The sequence below is a fragment of the Myotis brandtii genome, unplaced genomic scaffold (assembly GCF_000412655.1).
Source record: "Myotis brandtii unplaced genomic scaffold, ASM41265v1 scaffold125, whole genome shotgun sequence".
Lineage (NCBI taxonomy): Eukaryota > Metazoa > Chordata > Mammalia > Chiroptera > Vespertilionidae > Myotis > Myotis brandtii.
The window spans coordinates 10,554,961-10,571,721 of NW_005354385.1; the positions used below are offsets into that span (position 1 = coordinate 10,554,961).

At 40.9% G+C, this 16,761-nt stretch overlaps 1 protein-coding gene across 1 annotated transcript in view; it reads right to left on the minus strand.

The window, feature by feature from the left end:
* Nucleotides 1-3,948: 3,948 nt before the first annotated feature.
* ACVR1 (activin A receptor, type I) overlaps nt 3,949-16,761 on the minus strand; it is an 81,513-nt gene continuing 68,700 nt past the window's right edge. Inside the window, exons 9-12 of the mRNA XM_014534160.1 lie at nt 14,109-14,203; nt 13,611-13,752; nt 5,939-6,084; nt 3,949-5,168 (exon numbers count right to left, since the gene is read on the minus strand). Of these exons, the coding sequence (XP_014389646.1) occupies nt 5,034-5,168; nt 5,939-6,084; nt 13,611-13,752; nt 14,109-14,203 (518 nt within the window). The 3' untranslated portion in view covers nt 3,949-5,033. The remainder of the gene's footprint in view (nt 5,169-5,938; nt 6,085-13,610; nt 13,753-14,108; nt 14,204-16,761) is intronic.

Consider the following 16,761-nt stretch of genomic DNA (forward strand, 5'->3'; position numbering starts at 1 on the left):
TTGACAGGATTTCAATCTTAAATTTAAAACTGCTTTTGTGGCCAAACATATGATCTACCCTGGAAAATTTTCCAAATGCACTTGAAAAGAATGTATATTCTGCTGCTTTGGGGTAAAATGTTCTAAAAATATCTAAGACCATAGTTCTATGTGTCATTGAAGGCAAATGTTTCCTTGTTGATTTTCAGTCTGGATGGTCTATCCATTGATGTCAATATGGTATTTACGTCCTCTAATATGACTGTATTACAGTCTATCTCTCCCTTTATGTTCATCAATATTTGCTTTGTATATTTAGGTGCTCCTTCATTGGGTGTGCAACTGTTTATAAGAGTTATGTACTTTTGCCCTAACTGGTTTGGCTCAGTGGATAGAGCGTCAGCCTGTGGACTGAAAGGTCCCAGGTTTGATTCCAGTCAAGGGCATGTACCTTGGTTGAGGGCACATCCTCAGTAGGAGGTGTGCAGGAGGCAGCTGATCGATGTTTCTCTCTCATCGATGTTTCTAACTCTCTATCCCTCTCCCTTCCTCTCTGTAAAAATTCAATACAATATATTTTTTAAAAAAGTTATGTACTTTTGTTGGGTTGATCCCTTTAACATTACAAAATGCCCTTGTCTCCTGTTACAGCCTTTGTTCTTAAGTCTATTTTGTCTGATATAAGTTTTACTACCTCACCTTTTTCTTCATTTCCATTTGCATAAAATATATTTTTCATCCCTTTACTTTTAGTCTAGGTGTGTCATTACCTGAAGTGGGTCTCTTGTAAGCAGCATATGTAAGGTCACCACTTGTGCTAGGGTTGAGGCCACTTAGAAAGAGGTACAGGGGATGCTGAGGCCAGCCACTATTTGTTTGGGGTTTATGGCCTTTGAGACAGTCCACAGCATGAAGCAAGGCAGGCAGCTTTTGTGGAGCTGCTATCGGAAGAGGTTTGGGCCAGGTGCACAAGTTAGGTGGGACGGGATCTCAGAGAATCACCAGGGAAGAAAGCATTAGCCAGGTGAATGAGGAGCTCAGATTTGGCACCAGCTGGGCCTGCAGGGTGAGTGGAAGGAGCATTCAACAAGGGATCAATGGCGTCTGCCAGCACTTCCATCCAAGAGCGGCCTTGACCCCTGTCCCGCCAGCCCTTGTCTTGTAGCCCTTGTCAGTCCCCATACGTCCCTGGTACCTTCTGAGCTGTTGCTCCTGTGCTGGAGCCCAGAGGGGGTGAGTTCATGTGTGAGTCCATGAATGGGCCCTCAAGAGGATCCCTAGGTCTCCAGCAGCCCTCTGTCTCCCAGACGTAATGACCACTGGTTTTCACACCCAAGTTATGAGGACTCCTCTTCCTGGCACTGGAAGTTGGAACCCCTCAGTCCTCAGGGGAGACCTCTGTAACCAAGATATCCCTCCAGATTCTTAACTGCCACACTATGGGTGTGAGACCCGCCCATTCTGCCGCTGCTCCCCTACCAATCTGGATGTGGCTTCTTTCTATCCTCAGTTATAGGACTTCTGTTCAGCTAGTCTTCATGTGGTTCTCAGTGGTAGTTGTTCTATAATTTAGCTGTAATTTCGATGTGGTTGTGGGAAGAGGCGAGCACAATGTTTACCTACCCTGCCACCTAGACCGAAAGTCATGCTTTGATATTTTTCATAGTGCCATGCACTTTGGCTTTCACATTTGAAGTAGCATGCATTTTCCTTAGTGAAGGATTTGTTTACTTTGGCTGTTACAGCTCAACAGGTCGGTAATTAAAAACCACTTTTTGTATTCCAGAAGGTGGCGCTATAACTCAAGGTTTTGGTTTCTCTTACCTGAGCAGGCTCTCCGGGCCGCCCTCCTCCGACAGGGCACAAAGATAGCTGGCAGCAGCATGTTGGGAGGTGTAGACTTTGTTTCTGAGGCTTTGGGGGTACCCATAGCCCAACAGAATGACCCATGAGTTGGGTAGTACCAGAGGTCTGTGGGTGGACCTCCTGCTGAAGTCCCAAATTTCCTTCCACCCCCTCAACCCCCTCTCAGAGAGCCCTCCTCAGTAATTCAGGTATTGCTAGAGAGAAACAGGTCCCTCCAGCTGCAACCCATGCAGCCAAGCAGTCTGTCACTCGCTACTTTCACTCTCCACCTCCTATGGCAGAGAGGTGGATGCTGTGCTTTGCAAGTCTCCTTGGGGAAGGGGGCACCTCAGTGAGCTCCCCCACCTCCAAGCTAATTTCCATCTCCCTCCTATGGCATGCCAGACTCTCCTGCCAGGTTGGTGGATCTCTACAAAATTTCTATCGCCCAAGAGTGTCTGCCCAGTTTGGCATTCTCCCTTTCCCAATCATGGCATGTGGGTGTTGGGTAGGCTCACTAAATCCTTTGTATCCACAGCAAATCTCCCTCCTCCGAGGTCTGATCCACCCACATTCAGGTGCATGGGTGGGTCAAAGTTGCCAGGAGTCCTGGTGTAATGTGCAGAGGCACTTTTGTTCTGTAATGGATGTCCAGTTACTTATAAATCAAAAAGAAATGACTCATGCTGCCATGAGGCTGACACTCTAGAGAAGCCAATGTTCTGCTGCTTGATCTGGTGCAACCAATATATAAAATTGATAAAAATGCATCAAGCTGTACACTTCTATATATGTATAGTCTTACATATGTAATACTTCAATGAAAGTTAAATGCGACTTCATCCTACTTTTGGGTATACAGCCAAAAGAATTGACAGCAAGAACTCAAAGAAATATTTATACACCCGATGTTCATGGCAGCATTTTCAGAATAGCTAAAAAAGTGGAAGAAACCCAACTGCCCATCAACAGATGAATGGATAAACAAAATGTTGTATATACATACAAATGAGATATTATCAGCCATAAAAAGAAGTAAATTTTAATATATGCTACAATAAGAATGAACCTTGAAGACATTATGCTAAGTGAAAAAGCCAGTCTCCCATGAAAGGAAAAATACTGTATGATTCCACTCTTATGAAGTATTTAGAGTAAACTCATAGAGACAGAAAATAGGTTGAGAGTTGCCAGAGACTAAGGAAGAGGGACCTATTGTTTAATCAGTACAGTTTTAGTTTTGCAAGAAGAAGAGTTCTGGGGATGGATAGTGAGACGGCAGCACAACCCTCAAGCTGTACATTTAAATGATTAAGATGATAAATTTTATATCTGTATTTTACCACAATTTTTTAAATACAAGAGAGGCCCGGTGCATGACATTCATGCATTCTTGCAAACCAGGACCTCTCGCTCCTTACCGCCTGTCTGCCTGCCACGGCGGGAGAGGTTCCTGCCAGCCGTGAGCCCAGCTTCTGGCTGAGCGGTGCTCCCCCTGTGGGAGCACACTGACCACCAAGGGGCAGCTCCTGCATTGAGCGTCTGCCCCCTGGTGGTCAGTGCGAGTCATAGTGACTGGTTGTTCCACCTTTGGGTCAATTTGCATATTAGGGTTTTATTATATAGGATAATAATACAGGTAAATGTATTGTTAACTTACCTCTGGTGAACTTTTCAGAATCTTCACACTTCTTCCTCTTTGGGGATACTCTAAACCCAATCTTTTCAATCTTGTTGAACAGAGTTAAGTGAAAAAAGCCAACAATGGACTCCCCTCAAACATATGGTGAGATGGGTAAGACTGCTTTCCACTCACATATGGCCACATACTAAACAAAATGCTTTCACATACTCCCTCCCATTTCTACTCACAACCATCTTGTTAGGAAGGCGGGTCAGTTATTTTTTGAGCAATAAAAAAAATCACAGCCAAAAAAAGAAACAAACAAAATTCAAATTATCTTGATACCAAATTCAAGCTGGAAACATCCTCATAGAAGAACCCCTCAAGTTCATTACTAGACTTGAAAAGCAAATTCGATTTATGATATTTTTCTATTGTTCCCATAAGAAAATGCTCTACATTATCTAGATCTTTTTTATACACTCAATATAATTCACTTCTTGACTTGAAAACATTTTATTTAATTTATACAAATAACTACTAAATACAAAAAGTAGATTAAAACAAAATAGTTATTTTTTTTTCTGGCAGAGTTTAAATGCACATAATGGATAATTCCGAAGAAAATGCATTTTCCCCACAGCGTTCAGGACTAAAATTCTACTGAAATCTTTGCTTCTAAATCAGTAATATATTCAGTGGTGTCACATGGGTAATGGCTAAATACGTTCTGCATATGAACTGAAAAAAAGTTACAGTCTACACACATACAAATGTGAAGCACTTAAAATGTGAATTTAACTGAGGATAAAAGAAAATGTCCATTTCAGAGTATAGTGTTAAAAACATTTCGGTAATAAAATCATAAGACCACATAAAAATAAGCTTTAACATATGCACAGAGCAGTTTTGTAAAAACTGCTATGTGCACAAGTAATAAATAATTTGCAAAGTTGTGTATAAACAATTCCTAATGTTCAGCATCATTGTAAACATCAGCACATGTGTAAAATGCAGCAAAGTCTGACATTACATTTTGTTTTGCCAAATTGAATTCCTATTATCCAAAGACAGACCAATGGAGTATGCAGCCAATGTTTTGGCAAGTTGGGTCTTTAAAATTAAGAGTAACAGTGCAAGTAAGGAATGCAAAGAATTCCTAGTGCAATAAAGAAGAGAAGCACAGGCAATATTGCTGATTAAAAATTCACCACCTCCTTGAATTTCCCGTGGGGAGTGTCTAGGAGACTTGTGAAAGATATGCAAAGCCACTGTCTTAATGCCCAGATCTCTCTTAGGATTTCTCTGTGTTCCTCCAGTTCCCTACCTTTGCAACAGTGTCTGTCCAACATCAGTCTCTGCAGTGTGAACAGTTGTGAAATGCCCAGTTCACAGTCATTGAGCGAGGTTAGGGTGGTTTTGGTGTCTCCCCAACACGTGGCTGGGTGAGATGTCTGCCTTGTTGAAGCAGCCATCTGGGGAGGGAGACAGATGGATTCTGTCTGACAACCAGTCAGGCCAGCATTAGGTCCCAGCTGGACAATGACGACAACGTCAAATCTTCCTTCTTGACACCATGAAAATGTCAACAGTCAGTTTTCAATTTGTCTAGGGAATTATCAATTTTGGTCAAAGTCTTTTTGATACGCAGAGCTGTGAGTCTTGCAGACGGATTTTGATACCAGCATTCTTTCATCAGCTTGGCCAGAGAAGTTAATGTCTGCGGAGAGAAGGAGCAAACAACACAATGAAAAAGTGGTCTTTTGGGGACCAAGAAGCTGGGCAGATGTATTAGTTATGTTGCAGAGCTCTAGGTCTTGTGAAGTTAAAGTGGTGTCATTGCCATCTTTTTAAAACCAATAATCGAGGCCTTGACCACTAATAAAAAAGCCACTCTTGAGTTTCATGGCATCTGTCCTTTGGACTGCCTAGAATACCCAATGACTTTATCAAGTCAATTACATAGGTCAGGCTAAATCCCTTGATGGTTTTATGGGTGCTACAAATGGCAATACTAACCCAGAGTTAAAACTGAAATGTGCAGAAAGGGTGATTTCTCAATGTCTTAGATTTGCTACTACAGAGCAGACATAAGGACTTTCAGCATTGAATAACTTATGTTTGCAATTTCAGATATGCAGAGATGGAAAAAACAAAACAGTTAAAAGCATCACTCAGTGTCTTGGTTTACACATGAAACTACAGTCCTAGGGCCAGTGGTATAGTAATGAGATTCCCAATTTCTGAAGCTCATCAGTAATAGAAATTTTTGTGAATACTGTCAGTCGTTAGCAAGATCTATCAGCTATGGCTCTTTCAAGAAAGAGACAATTTTCTGTACCTACTTAACTAGATCTAAGGCCTTCTGCATAAAATAGGGAGAGAAAGCAATAGGTAGCTGAGGCAGATCACTTAAGAACCATACCAGATGAAACACAAGAGCAAGCAAACAGCTGAGGACAGCTGAAAAACTAAGAAAGTGGTTCTTACCGGGTCTGAGAACCATCTGTTGGGTATGTTTGGCCTCTGTTGATCCACACAGACCACCTTCCTCATATCTTCAAAACTTGGGTCATTGGGAACCACATCATAGAATGGTGGCTTGTAATCTTCCACAATACCTGCACACATGGACAAGAATTATTGGCTTAGCAAGAGAGTAGAGGTTCCCTCGGGGTTTTTATTGATGGTATCACATTATAATGTGACAGGAAAAGTACTGATCACCCTCCTCATCACCTTTCTTGCACTTCAAGGAGATTCTGAAACCTACAGGTAGGTCTTAAAATAAGTGGAGAACAAGGCAATAAATAGATGCCCTGCAGAGAAACTGGAGGAAAAATAATTGTTACAAGAAACTGTGACTACTTCTCATGTAATTACAATTAACAGAATGCTCTGAGAGTATATAAACAGCTCTGTAAGATCCAAGACAAAAATTCCTTTGGTGATCAAAAAAAGACACGACATTTTTTGACATGAATCTAGTAGTTTCAGACCATAATAGAAATAAAATGTTACCCACAAACTAGAGCTACAGGCAAATAATCCAAGAACATTATCAAAATACATCTTTTTATTATGATTAGGAAAAAAGTCCTTGCTATAAAATCATTCCTCCTATTGAGAGGATGCAGGTAATTAATACAAATTATAAATTTCCTTATTCATTCATTGTACGTGGACTGAGTACATGCTAATTGCCAGATATAGCTCACTGATGGCTCAATTATTTACTCTCAGATTGGAGCACAAATTGTAGAGAAGGGTAGTCATTTGAGAAAAACAAGAATGACTGAGAAGGATAAACTCTTCCCTTATTCCCAAGCAAATATGAAAGTGGCTAATTTCAGCAAAATTACACCAACTGCTTATTTTTCAGAAGAAAGAGTAATTCCACAAATAGAAAATTTTTTTACTTTATCATCTGGGGATGGGGGATCCAAGACAGCAGCATAGGAAGACCTCAAATTCACCTCATCCGAGGGACACACCGAACATACACCTACATATAGAGCAATTCCTCCTGAAGAATCGAGGGCTGATTAAACAGCTCTACACAACAAACGAGAGAGGAACCACAAAAGGAAGAGTAGGAGAGACGGAGACGTGGTCCCCGTGGGAACCCTACCAGAGTGGGTGATCTGCAGTAGGAAGAGATATCACTGAGGGGCCAACATGGCAGATCCACCTGCTCTGGGCACAGCAATAAAGCAGGGATTAAAAAGGTACCTTATCATTTGCAACAACATGGATGGACCTACAGGGTATTATGCTAAATAAATAAGCAGACAGAGAAAGACAAATACCATACGATTTCAATTATATGTGGACTCCAGAAGACAAAACTGAAAGACTCAAAGATACAGAGAACAATCTGATGGTTGCCAGAGAAAAGGTGGGTGGGTGGATGGGTGAAGGGGAATAAGAGGTACAAACTTCCAGTTATAAAATAATGAGTCACATGGTTATAGCAATGTGCAGCACAGGGAATACAGTCAGTAATATCATCACTTTGTAAGGTGACAGATGGTTACTAGGCAGATCGTGGTGGACACGTAGTAAAGTATATAAATGTACCACTAAGTTGTACACCTGATACTAATACAACATTGTATGTCAACTATTTGTTTAATTTTAAAAACTTCATTTGGAATTAGGAAATTGGTTCTTCCCCTTATAGAAATAAAAGGGGAAAAATCCTTCTATCATCAAAGGTTTCAACCATGAGGACAGTGGATTGCTTGATTTTCTGCCCTTTTCCCTTCCTCTAAGTAACTTTCTTCTATTCCTACATACTGAACAGGTTGTTGGAGGAGACAGGAGGAGGCTGTGAAGAAAGTTATGATTAAGTTTTTCTAGTTCCTACAAGCCACCTGAATAGCTTCAATTCCCTTTTCATTTATCAAAGAAATTAAACTACTTAAGAAAGAGTATCCATTCTTATAAATCCCATATGAATACAAATTGTTTACACAAAAGATTAGCTATGATAAAGAGCCTCTGTTAAAGAAATACTAGATTTTTTCCTTAAACTTCACAAATCCAACTGAGTTTATTTAAAAAAAAAATAGAATGTATTCTAGTTATGTAAAAATAAATTTCTAGTTGATACTATTTTCTAATTAACTTTTCCACACTACATAACCGCACTGTAATATTTCAGTCCACGGATTAAAAACCTTTTCTGGTAAATCATAAAGAGCTCATATTAGGCATAAACCCCTGCTCAGAGAAGACGCCTTGAGCCAGCTCACCTCCAAGGCCCTACCTACTTCTCTTGTAAGGATCCCTGGAAGCATTCACACAAAAATGGTTTAATTCTTTTCATTACTAACAGACACCCCTTAAAATACTCCTGGAGATGGGCCTACAAGATAATTTATAACTGTTCAAGGACCACATTAATTTATAGGAAACATAAGAGATATACCCTTCCCCATCTCTCAATTTTTCTGAAAGAGAATATACTTAATAACCTGGTTTAATTCTTTTTAAAAATCTAGCATAACAGCTAGCTATTTGTGGTAATTTGTCTGGCTAGTTTGGAAAGGGTTATGTGATTGTGAACAGTAACACCAGTTGGATTTTCCTACTATTTAAATGCAAAAGAAAAAAGCATGGCAGGATTTTTAAAAGTGATACCCAACCATGAATTTCACTTTATAAAGCTGAGGCTTCCCCTTATGTTTATATTTACCATATTTTAACTTTATTAAATGCCCCCATGTTTTAACAAAAGGAATCAAGTTTAAAAACAAAGACCATCTAATTGATTGTGCCTGGGACTTAGTCACGCCTCTTTCTTCAAATATCGGTCAACTGTTGATTGTTTCCATCTGACACTGGTCATGCTTCTCCAGAATAAAATACACCTGGGATTAAACTCTGGCCACCATGTGAAATTCCCTCTGGTGAAGGAAAGCAATTATTTCAAGCAATACAAAGTACATTCTGTACCTACTAAGTGTGGAACACCACGTTAAATAGTGAGGGTGATAAGAGTGTAAGACATGCTCTTGGTTTTCAGGGAACTCAATGTCTAGTGAGGAGGAGGAGGAGGACTAGCCCTGCTCTTTGTGGTGTTGTTTTTTAAAGTCTGAATTTTTTTCCCTTCACTACTTACTTTATATCTTAAGAGGCAAAGATAGATTAGAAACCATCACTATATTTTTACTTGTTGGTTCCTAACTTTACTCATACCATTCTGATCCATTAAACTGTGTGCACCAGAGGTTTTGTTTGGCCCTAGGGATACAAAAATGAAAAAGATGCAATGTGGGTGATGAGGAGCAGGAAAAGAGAAAAGGGAGATGAGAAAGTAAATAAATTAAACTAGCGTTAGAGGTAGGGGCAGGGAGAGGGGGCAGGGACATGGTACTCAGAGAAGAAAACACCTGTGTGGTTTATTAAGAACCAGATAATTGGATGTTACTGAAGTATAAGTAACCTTTCCAGAAGCTAGGGCTTGGGCAGACATAATAATGAGTTTTCAAGGCAGAGAAAAGGATGAGGAAGAGAAAAAACCAAGGAAAGGGGGCATTCCAGGTGTGGGGGTCAGGGGAGTGGGGCAAAGATAAGGAGTTACAAAGGACACTCATCCTCATAGCTGGAGAGATGGAAAGAAGTCTCTGTGGCTGAAATCGGGTGCAAATGGGTAGTGAAGAGAACAGGCCAAGCTCCACCGGTGTGATTCAGTGGTTGAGCATCCACCCACGAACCAGGAGGTCACGGTTCAATTCCTGGTCAGGGAACATGCCCAGGTTGCTGGCTGGATCCCTAGCGTGCAGGAGGCAGCTGATCAATGATTCTCATCATTGATGTTTCTATCGCTCTCTACCTCTCCCTTCCTCTCTCTGAAATCAATAAAATCATTTTTTTAAAAAATCATTCTTATAAAATAAAAAGAGAATGAGAGAGAACAGGCCAAGGCCAGACTGTGAAATGATTTGTGTTGTTAAGATAGGAAGTCAGGTACAACTGTTCCTCGCTTCTGCCAGAAAGTGACAAACAATCTGGTAGCCAGGCAAAGAAAAAAGTGAACTTGATGTCCTTTAAAGACAACACCCAATGAACAAACTGCCAAATCGTGAGCCAGCATGAATTCTGGAAAAGTGACTAAAAATACAAAGCACTTCAAGTGCCAAATGTGTGGTACAAACAACAAAAGGCACAAAAATGCAGGGAAGAGGAGCTCTTGCGTGGGGGTCAAGGAAGGGGGAGCTGAGCCAAGCCTTGCTTTTCCATGTCAAGTTGTTGGTGTGACTCAAAGGGCCACACGAAAGAAATCAGAGGCATTATTCATTACCCACTCCCCCACAACCTTTGGCTTGTGTATCTCAATTATACAATCATTTGTTCCTGGGCGTATGTCTAATGGAAAGTTTTCTCTTTTCTGGGACAAATATATCTTTACCAACCAATATCCCTACCATTAATTTGCTGCTTGGCTCTGGCTAAACCCCTTACTGCCATGACTCAGTTCCAACACTTCTAAAGTACAAATCTCGAAGCTGATGTTCAGATAAACAAGGAAGTCCACAGTACTTCAAAAAGCATGACATGCCAGAGAGGTCTTCCCAAAATGCTTGTCTCCAGAAACAAGGCTTTCCTGGTGACCCTCCCCAAGGCCTGAGACCCTCCCCAGGGCCCTCATCTCCTACCCCCTTGACAGCTGCATCTGGGACCTACAGGTCTCTCTGCTTCAGGTCCTCACCTCCACCATATGCCTCTGCCCCCAGCAATATATCTTTAGGAGAAAACTAAGGGAAAAGCTCATTGTGTCCCTTCTCTACGTGTATGCCATCAGCATTGCCCATGGGATGGTTGGTGCTCATTGCCCAGTAACAACCATTCCACACCACTGCCTTCCTTCATGTACCTGGGCATCAGCCTCAGGAATTACTTACAGTTGCATCAATAGGACACCTTTACGACTCCCCACAGCTCTTCCTTTTGCCTGGGATACCAATCGTCATCATTGTCTGATGTTATTTCTCATTTCCACCTGCACATGCTCCCAAGCTGGTCCACCTGAGTAGGTCCTTCTCATCTCATTTATGACTCAGTTCATGCTTCTGTCTTCAGAGACCCTCCCACCTTGCTGCCAATACTCCAGGCCTTTGGCCAAGTTCACTGTCCACCCTGCACTCAGTCATCACCTTGTGTACTTCAACCATAATGGCTTATACTATTAATTTATAATAATGTGTTCGACTAAAATGTGCGTACCTTTAAATTGGATATTTCTTTTTTTAGCTCAACTGTTTCCCAGAGTGTAACACTCTACCAAGCATATTATAGACACTAAATACATATTAGTTAAATGAATATTGATTATATGTCCACAATCCTCTATCCAAACCCTTGAGGTTAGATATGCTTTCAGAAATTGGAGCTTTTTACATTTTACAATGGTAGTAAGAGGCACACACTATCTTTATGTGCTACCCTAGCAGAGTCAGAGGAATACCCCACTGCCAAACACATTCCTGCAGAAATATATGAACAGTCACATTAAATAAAATAAAGGCTACAGACGGACACATGGCAATTTAGGTCAAGCCTAACTCCTAAATGAGCTCAGCTCATGTGTTCTGCCAAATAAATTATAAAAAAGTTTTGGGGTTTCAAAGCTTTGAGGATTTCTAAATTGCCAAACATAAGCTTATTAATAAGTATTTTCTAGTCCCCACCCCATACAGTTTAGCCAAGCAACATTTTTTTCTATGAGACACAAATATTTTTTGACTCATTTTAACACTGGATTCCATCACAAAATAAAGCCAGTAACAGTGAAACAAGAGTGTGTCCACACAGCCCCGCTGTGGGCACTGGGAGAAACACATGTAGTATCAGAAGGATTAGCTCAAGGAAAGGTGGGGAAAGGGCAACTGAGCTCTGCCAGCACACATGTGACCTCCGCCACTCACCCGTCCCCAGTGGAACAGTAATGATGCCAGTGGAGCACTTACCATATGCCAGACACGCACCGGGTGCTTTACATGTGTTATCTCATTTAATCATGAGAACTATCTCATTTAATCATGAGAACTCAATAAAGTGGACACTATTGTTATCAATATTTTTTGGATGATGAAACTTATGTTAGTTATCAAGTCAGAGAGTATAATTTCAGAGCCAGTTAATGACTGTATTTCTCTGCCTCTGGTGGGCCCGGGAGAATCTGCACAACTGTACAGAGGGTGCCACCTCAGAGGAGTCCATGTGCCGGGCTTTGGCCCTGAGGGGAAACACAGCAAGGAGAGACAGACACACACCACAGTGTGTGCGGCAAACAAACACAATACAGGAACAGATAGGTCCTATTTTTAAAACTGTGTGCCTGTACCATCTAGGGACACTGCCTTTTCAAAAATTCCACTGTACATTCTGATGGGAACCCTAGCACCGGATTTCCTCTGGGTCCTTTGAAGAATCACTGCGTTATTGATAACAGTGAGGTGCATCGGTCACAGAAATGACAAATTTATATGGCATGTAAATCACAATGAAACTTTGTGTTAAAACATACAGGAGACTGTGTGCTAAGGAGATGCTGTAGGCAAAGGTGTGCTGGACAGTAAAGATTATTGTATTTAGATTTCAAATCCATGAGCAGACGACCACAGTATCAGAGCAACAGAACTATGGAGTTTCTGTACACAAGGTCTCCCACCGAAGGCCGAAGCTCCAGAGGAAGGACTTCTAAACTCAAGAGGGCACACGCTGAGGGGTGCCTGGAAGACCTTCTGATCAGACCACAGCTAAAAGGCACTAATCCAGTTACAACGTCCCCATGTATTTACTGAATCCCTACATAAAGTCCTCTCCTCACACTGCACTGAACTCAGGTAACCAGAAACAAATGCATCTGCAGGACTATAAACAGAGGAAAAGAAGAATACTGCCAGAGATGTAGCAAAAATCTAGAGAGAAAGGCTAAGACTAAGACTCTTAAGGGAGAAATAAACCCCTTAGAAGCTTGAAAGGAAACGCAAGTTTCACCTAAAGCAGTGGTCGGCAAACCGAGGCTCGCAAGCCACATGTGGCTCTTTGGCTCCTTGAGTGTGGCTCTTCCACAAAATACCACGTGCGGGCGCGCCCGTACAGTGCGATTGAAACTTCGTGGCCCATGCGCAGAAGTCGGTTTTCGGCCTGGGCGAGTCTATTTTGAAGAAGTGGCGTTAGAAGAAGTGGGGGGTGTCGGTCGGTCGGTCGGGCAACGGGAGACGCGGCGCAGGTGGGCCGCGGGATACAGCGCAGGGGAGGCGCGCGCAATTCATGCACGAGCTGAGTGGGCCAGTCAGTCAGCAGTCTCATTGTGCAGTGGTTAGTGCTAGTCACGTCCACAAATCGCGCGCGGGTGACAAAAGTACCTACTCGAAGCATAAAGTTACCTGTATTTTTCCAACCAGCTGCAAATCCTACAGGTATTTTTGCCATCAATTTAAGAATTGTAATTATTTTGTGTTGGTGGCTTTACTATTATAAAATGAGGACGCTTTTAGCAAAGGCCAGCTTAGGAGTACCCTACTTAAGTTAATAACAATGTACCTACCTATATAGTTTAAGTTGAAAAAATTTGGCTCTCAAAAGAAATTTCAATCGTTGTACTGTTGATATTTGGCTCTGTTGACTAATGAGTTTGCCGACCACTGACCTAAAGTATCAGGACAAGGCACGGACATCTGCTCGGACAGGATCCGACGGCATCCTGGGGCAACTGATTTACTGCATTCCACTTTAACACGAGATCTCAAGAGTACAGTCCCGGATCCAGCAGCATCGGCATAGCTGGGGCCCTGTTAGAAAGGGAAATTCTCCATCCAAGCCTAGACCGACTAAATCAGGAACTCTGGGGTGGGCCAGTCCTCTGTGTTTCTAGGTGATTCTGATGTTCACTCCAGTTTAAGAACCATTGATCCAAGCAAACCCTGCCTTAAATTCATATAAAACATTCACACGGTAAAGGTGAGAAGACTGTTTTCCTGCCTACCAATTCCAAATTCAGTGTCAAACTAAACACAAAAAGTAAAATCCAAACAATACTACTGAGCAATTTGCAGATGTGAGATGGACTGAACTCTCATTTCCTGTACAGAAACAGCATGAGGCTTATTAGGTGTAGCAAATAAATGTAAAATCCCAATAAAATTACTAAATGCAATGCAGTTTTATATTCATGGTCCACTTGAGGATCCCAGTGCTCCAGGAGCACTATCTGGCCATCAGTTTTTACAACGGACTCAGGAGCTCAAAGGACACATAATTATAATGACCTTCTGAAGATAAGATATTCATATATTTAAATGAGGTATATTTTATAGGCTGTAATTTCAAAAATATATACTTTTAATGACAGTTCCTAAAGCTGGTAAGAAAGTGAAATACATACATCACACCCTGGGGTGAGTAGGATATTGTGAATTAGTACAACTCTTATGGAAAGCAATTTGGCAATATATAAAAACACCCATAGTCTGACCTATTAAGGCTACTTTTTTTCAGAATAAGAATTAATTCCCCAAATGAAAAGTTATATGAACAAAGAGTCTACTACAGGCCCCAAAGGGAGGAGACAGGATGTGTAACAATATGGAAATGGTTAAAAAAAAAAATCATGTGACCATTTAAAATAAAAACAGGCTATTTAACAACATTAAAACACACATATAAATGAAAGAGATGATACAGAATTGCATCTAGACTATGATTACAAAAATATATGCATAAAGAAGTGAAAAGAAACATGAATTTTTTAATATAAGGGCAATTTTTTTTCTTTTTTTGTTTATTTTCTATTCTACTAAGTTCTTTCTATTTTGGTAGTAATAACTAGATGTTAATATTAACAAAACAGGTTTGCAAGCAGCATGGAAGACTCTCAAGTTTCAGTTTAAGCATTTCTCTGTATGTGCATGTATGTGTGGTGTGCATGTGAGCACATGAATATTTATGGAGAAGAGGGACTAGGGCAAAAGGAAGGAAAATATCAAATTAGTCATGGTCAAAGGACAGTAGCTGATTTCCAATGAGACACGACATACCTTTACCCGCCCCCCCTAAGAATCAAACCACACCACAGAACAGAAGCTTAAGCCCCAACATTTTAGGAACCAGAAAAACAACCTAAATAATGACATAAAGGGGAGATCAAAAAACAACCAAAATATTCTCATCTGTTCTTCATCTTTTTCCCCCAGAAGTAATGTGGGGAAAAACATGGGACAGATCAAGCAAACCACCATTTGTCGAGCTACACTTTAAACTGATGATGTTAATTTCACACCAAACATTAATCGCAGCTGATCTTTAAAAGCCATTTGGGCCTATGCCTGTGACACAGGGACCTAGTTTGCAACATAAGTTCTGGCATAGCCCTAATCCCATGTTTCTGCCGTACTAGGCTTCCAGCTCACAGGCTGGCCTGGCACCGCTCCAGCACCCCTCCCACCCCCCAGCTGGACTGCCCCCATCCTGGCCCTGGAATATTAGCTCTCTCTTAGTCGGGGCAAGTTCCCCATCACATGGTTTATTCTGACACCGATCCTTCTCTAAAATGTCTGTTAAGAGAAACTAATTAGAATTTGACTTTCAGTTCGAAGGAGCTCAAGAGGGGGAGGGGTAAATAAAGTCGATGTGCAATTTCAGGCAAAGTTCAGAACATTATAAATAAGCAAAACAGTCTCTCTGTTGCAAACAATTCTCAAGGCACTCAAATGGCACAAAATGCAAGTCAGAGCTCCCAAGGATTGAGAAATAATTACCAAAAAAATGTTCAAGATCTTATTTTTTTTAAAAGTACTTTAAAAGAACTGTCAGGTTATAATGCATGTGTGTTTATGTTTGATCTGAAACATTAGCTTTGATATCCTTAGAGAGTTTGTTAAAAGCAAATACTCTGCTGCTAGGGGGGGAAGCTATCATGAAGACATGCCTATGTTAATTACTGCACACTAAAACTACATTAAGTAACCCAGATCCAATTCCCTCTCAGAACCTCCCATTCTCTGGCTGTGGGTTCATGAAAATTATGATTGCCACAGGAATCTTGATCCTTGCAAGAAAATATCAGTGGAAGGTGGGATGGAGCACAGATGTTACAGACTTCGTGTATTATTTCTTTCATACTTCAAATCCAAGATTCCAAGAGGTCACAGGAGGGTGAAGTATCTTTTGGAAAGGAATATTAATCTAAATACATGGCACTGTCTTCTGTTTTCCTGGAACAATTCCTCAGTGAAATAAGATTTCCAGTTGTGAAGGTATTTCAAGTTGTGAAGCGGTTGATTTAGTCGACATAAAAGATTCTGCTATAATAACCACTTTGTGGGTAGATGGGGCATGTGCAATTTGAAAGAGTATACTTAGGGCTTTCAGAATATAATGTAGTTGAAGTTAAGTTCAACACTATATTTTTGGTTGATCTGGATACATGAAAGACAAGAGTAAGAGTTTATTGTAGGGGACGCAGGTAAAAATGATTGGCATATGCTTCCCTAACTGCCAAGGCGACACCATTTCATAAAACTTAACTTACAAGAGTACCAGCATAACCACCTACTCAGGGCTTCCTGAAGATGAGCTTCACTTATACAGCCTGCTTCTTACAAAGGAGTGAATTCCAAATGCATCACCTGAGCCTTTTCACAATAATCTAAACTTAAGTAAAAATACCTAAAATAGCAGAATTCATTTACCCTTAGATTTACTTGTGCATTCTCCTCACATTAAACTTCACTTGTGAGGAGAGCAAAGAAGAAGGGAAAGTGGAAAGAAAGGCAGAATAGGAAAAAGGAAGGAAGGAAGGA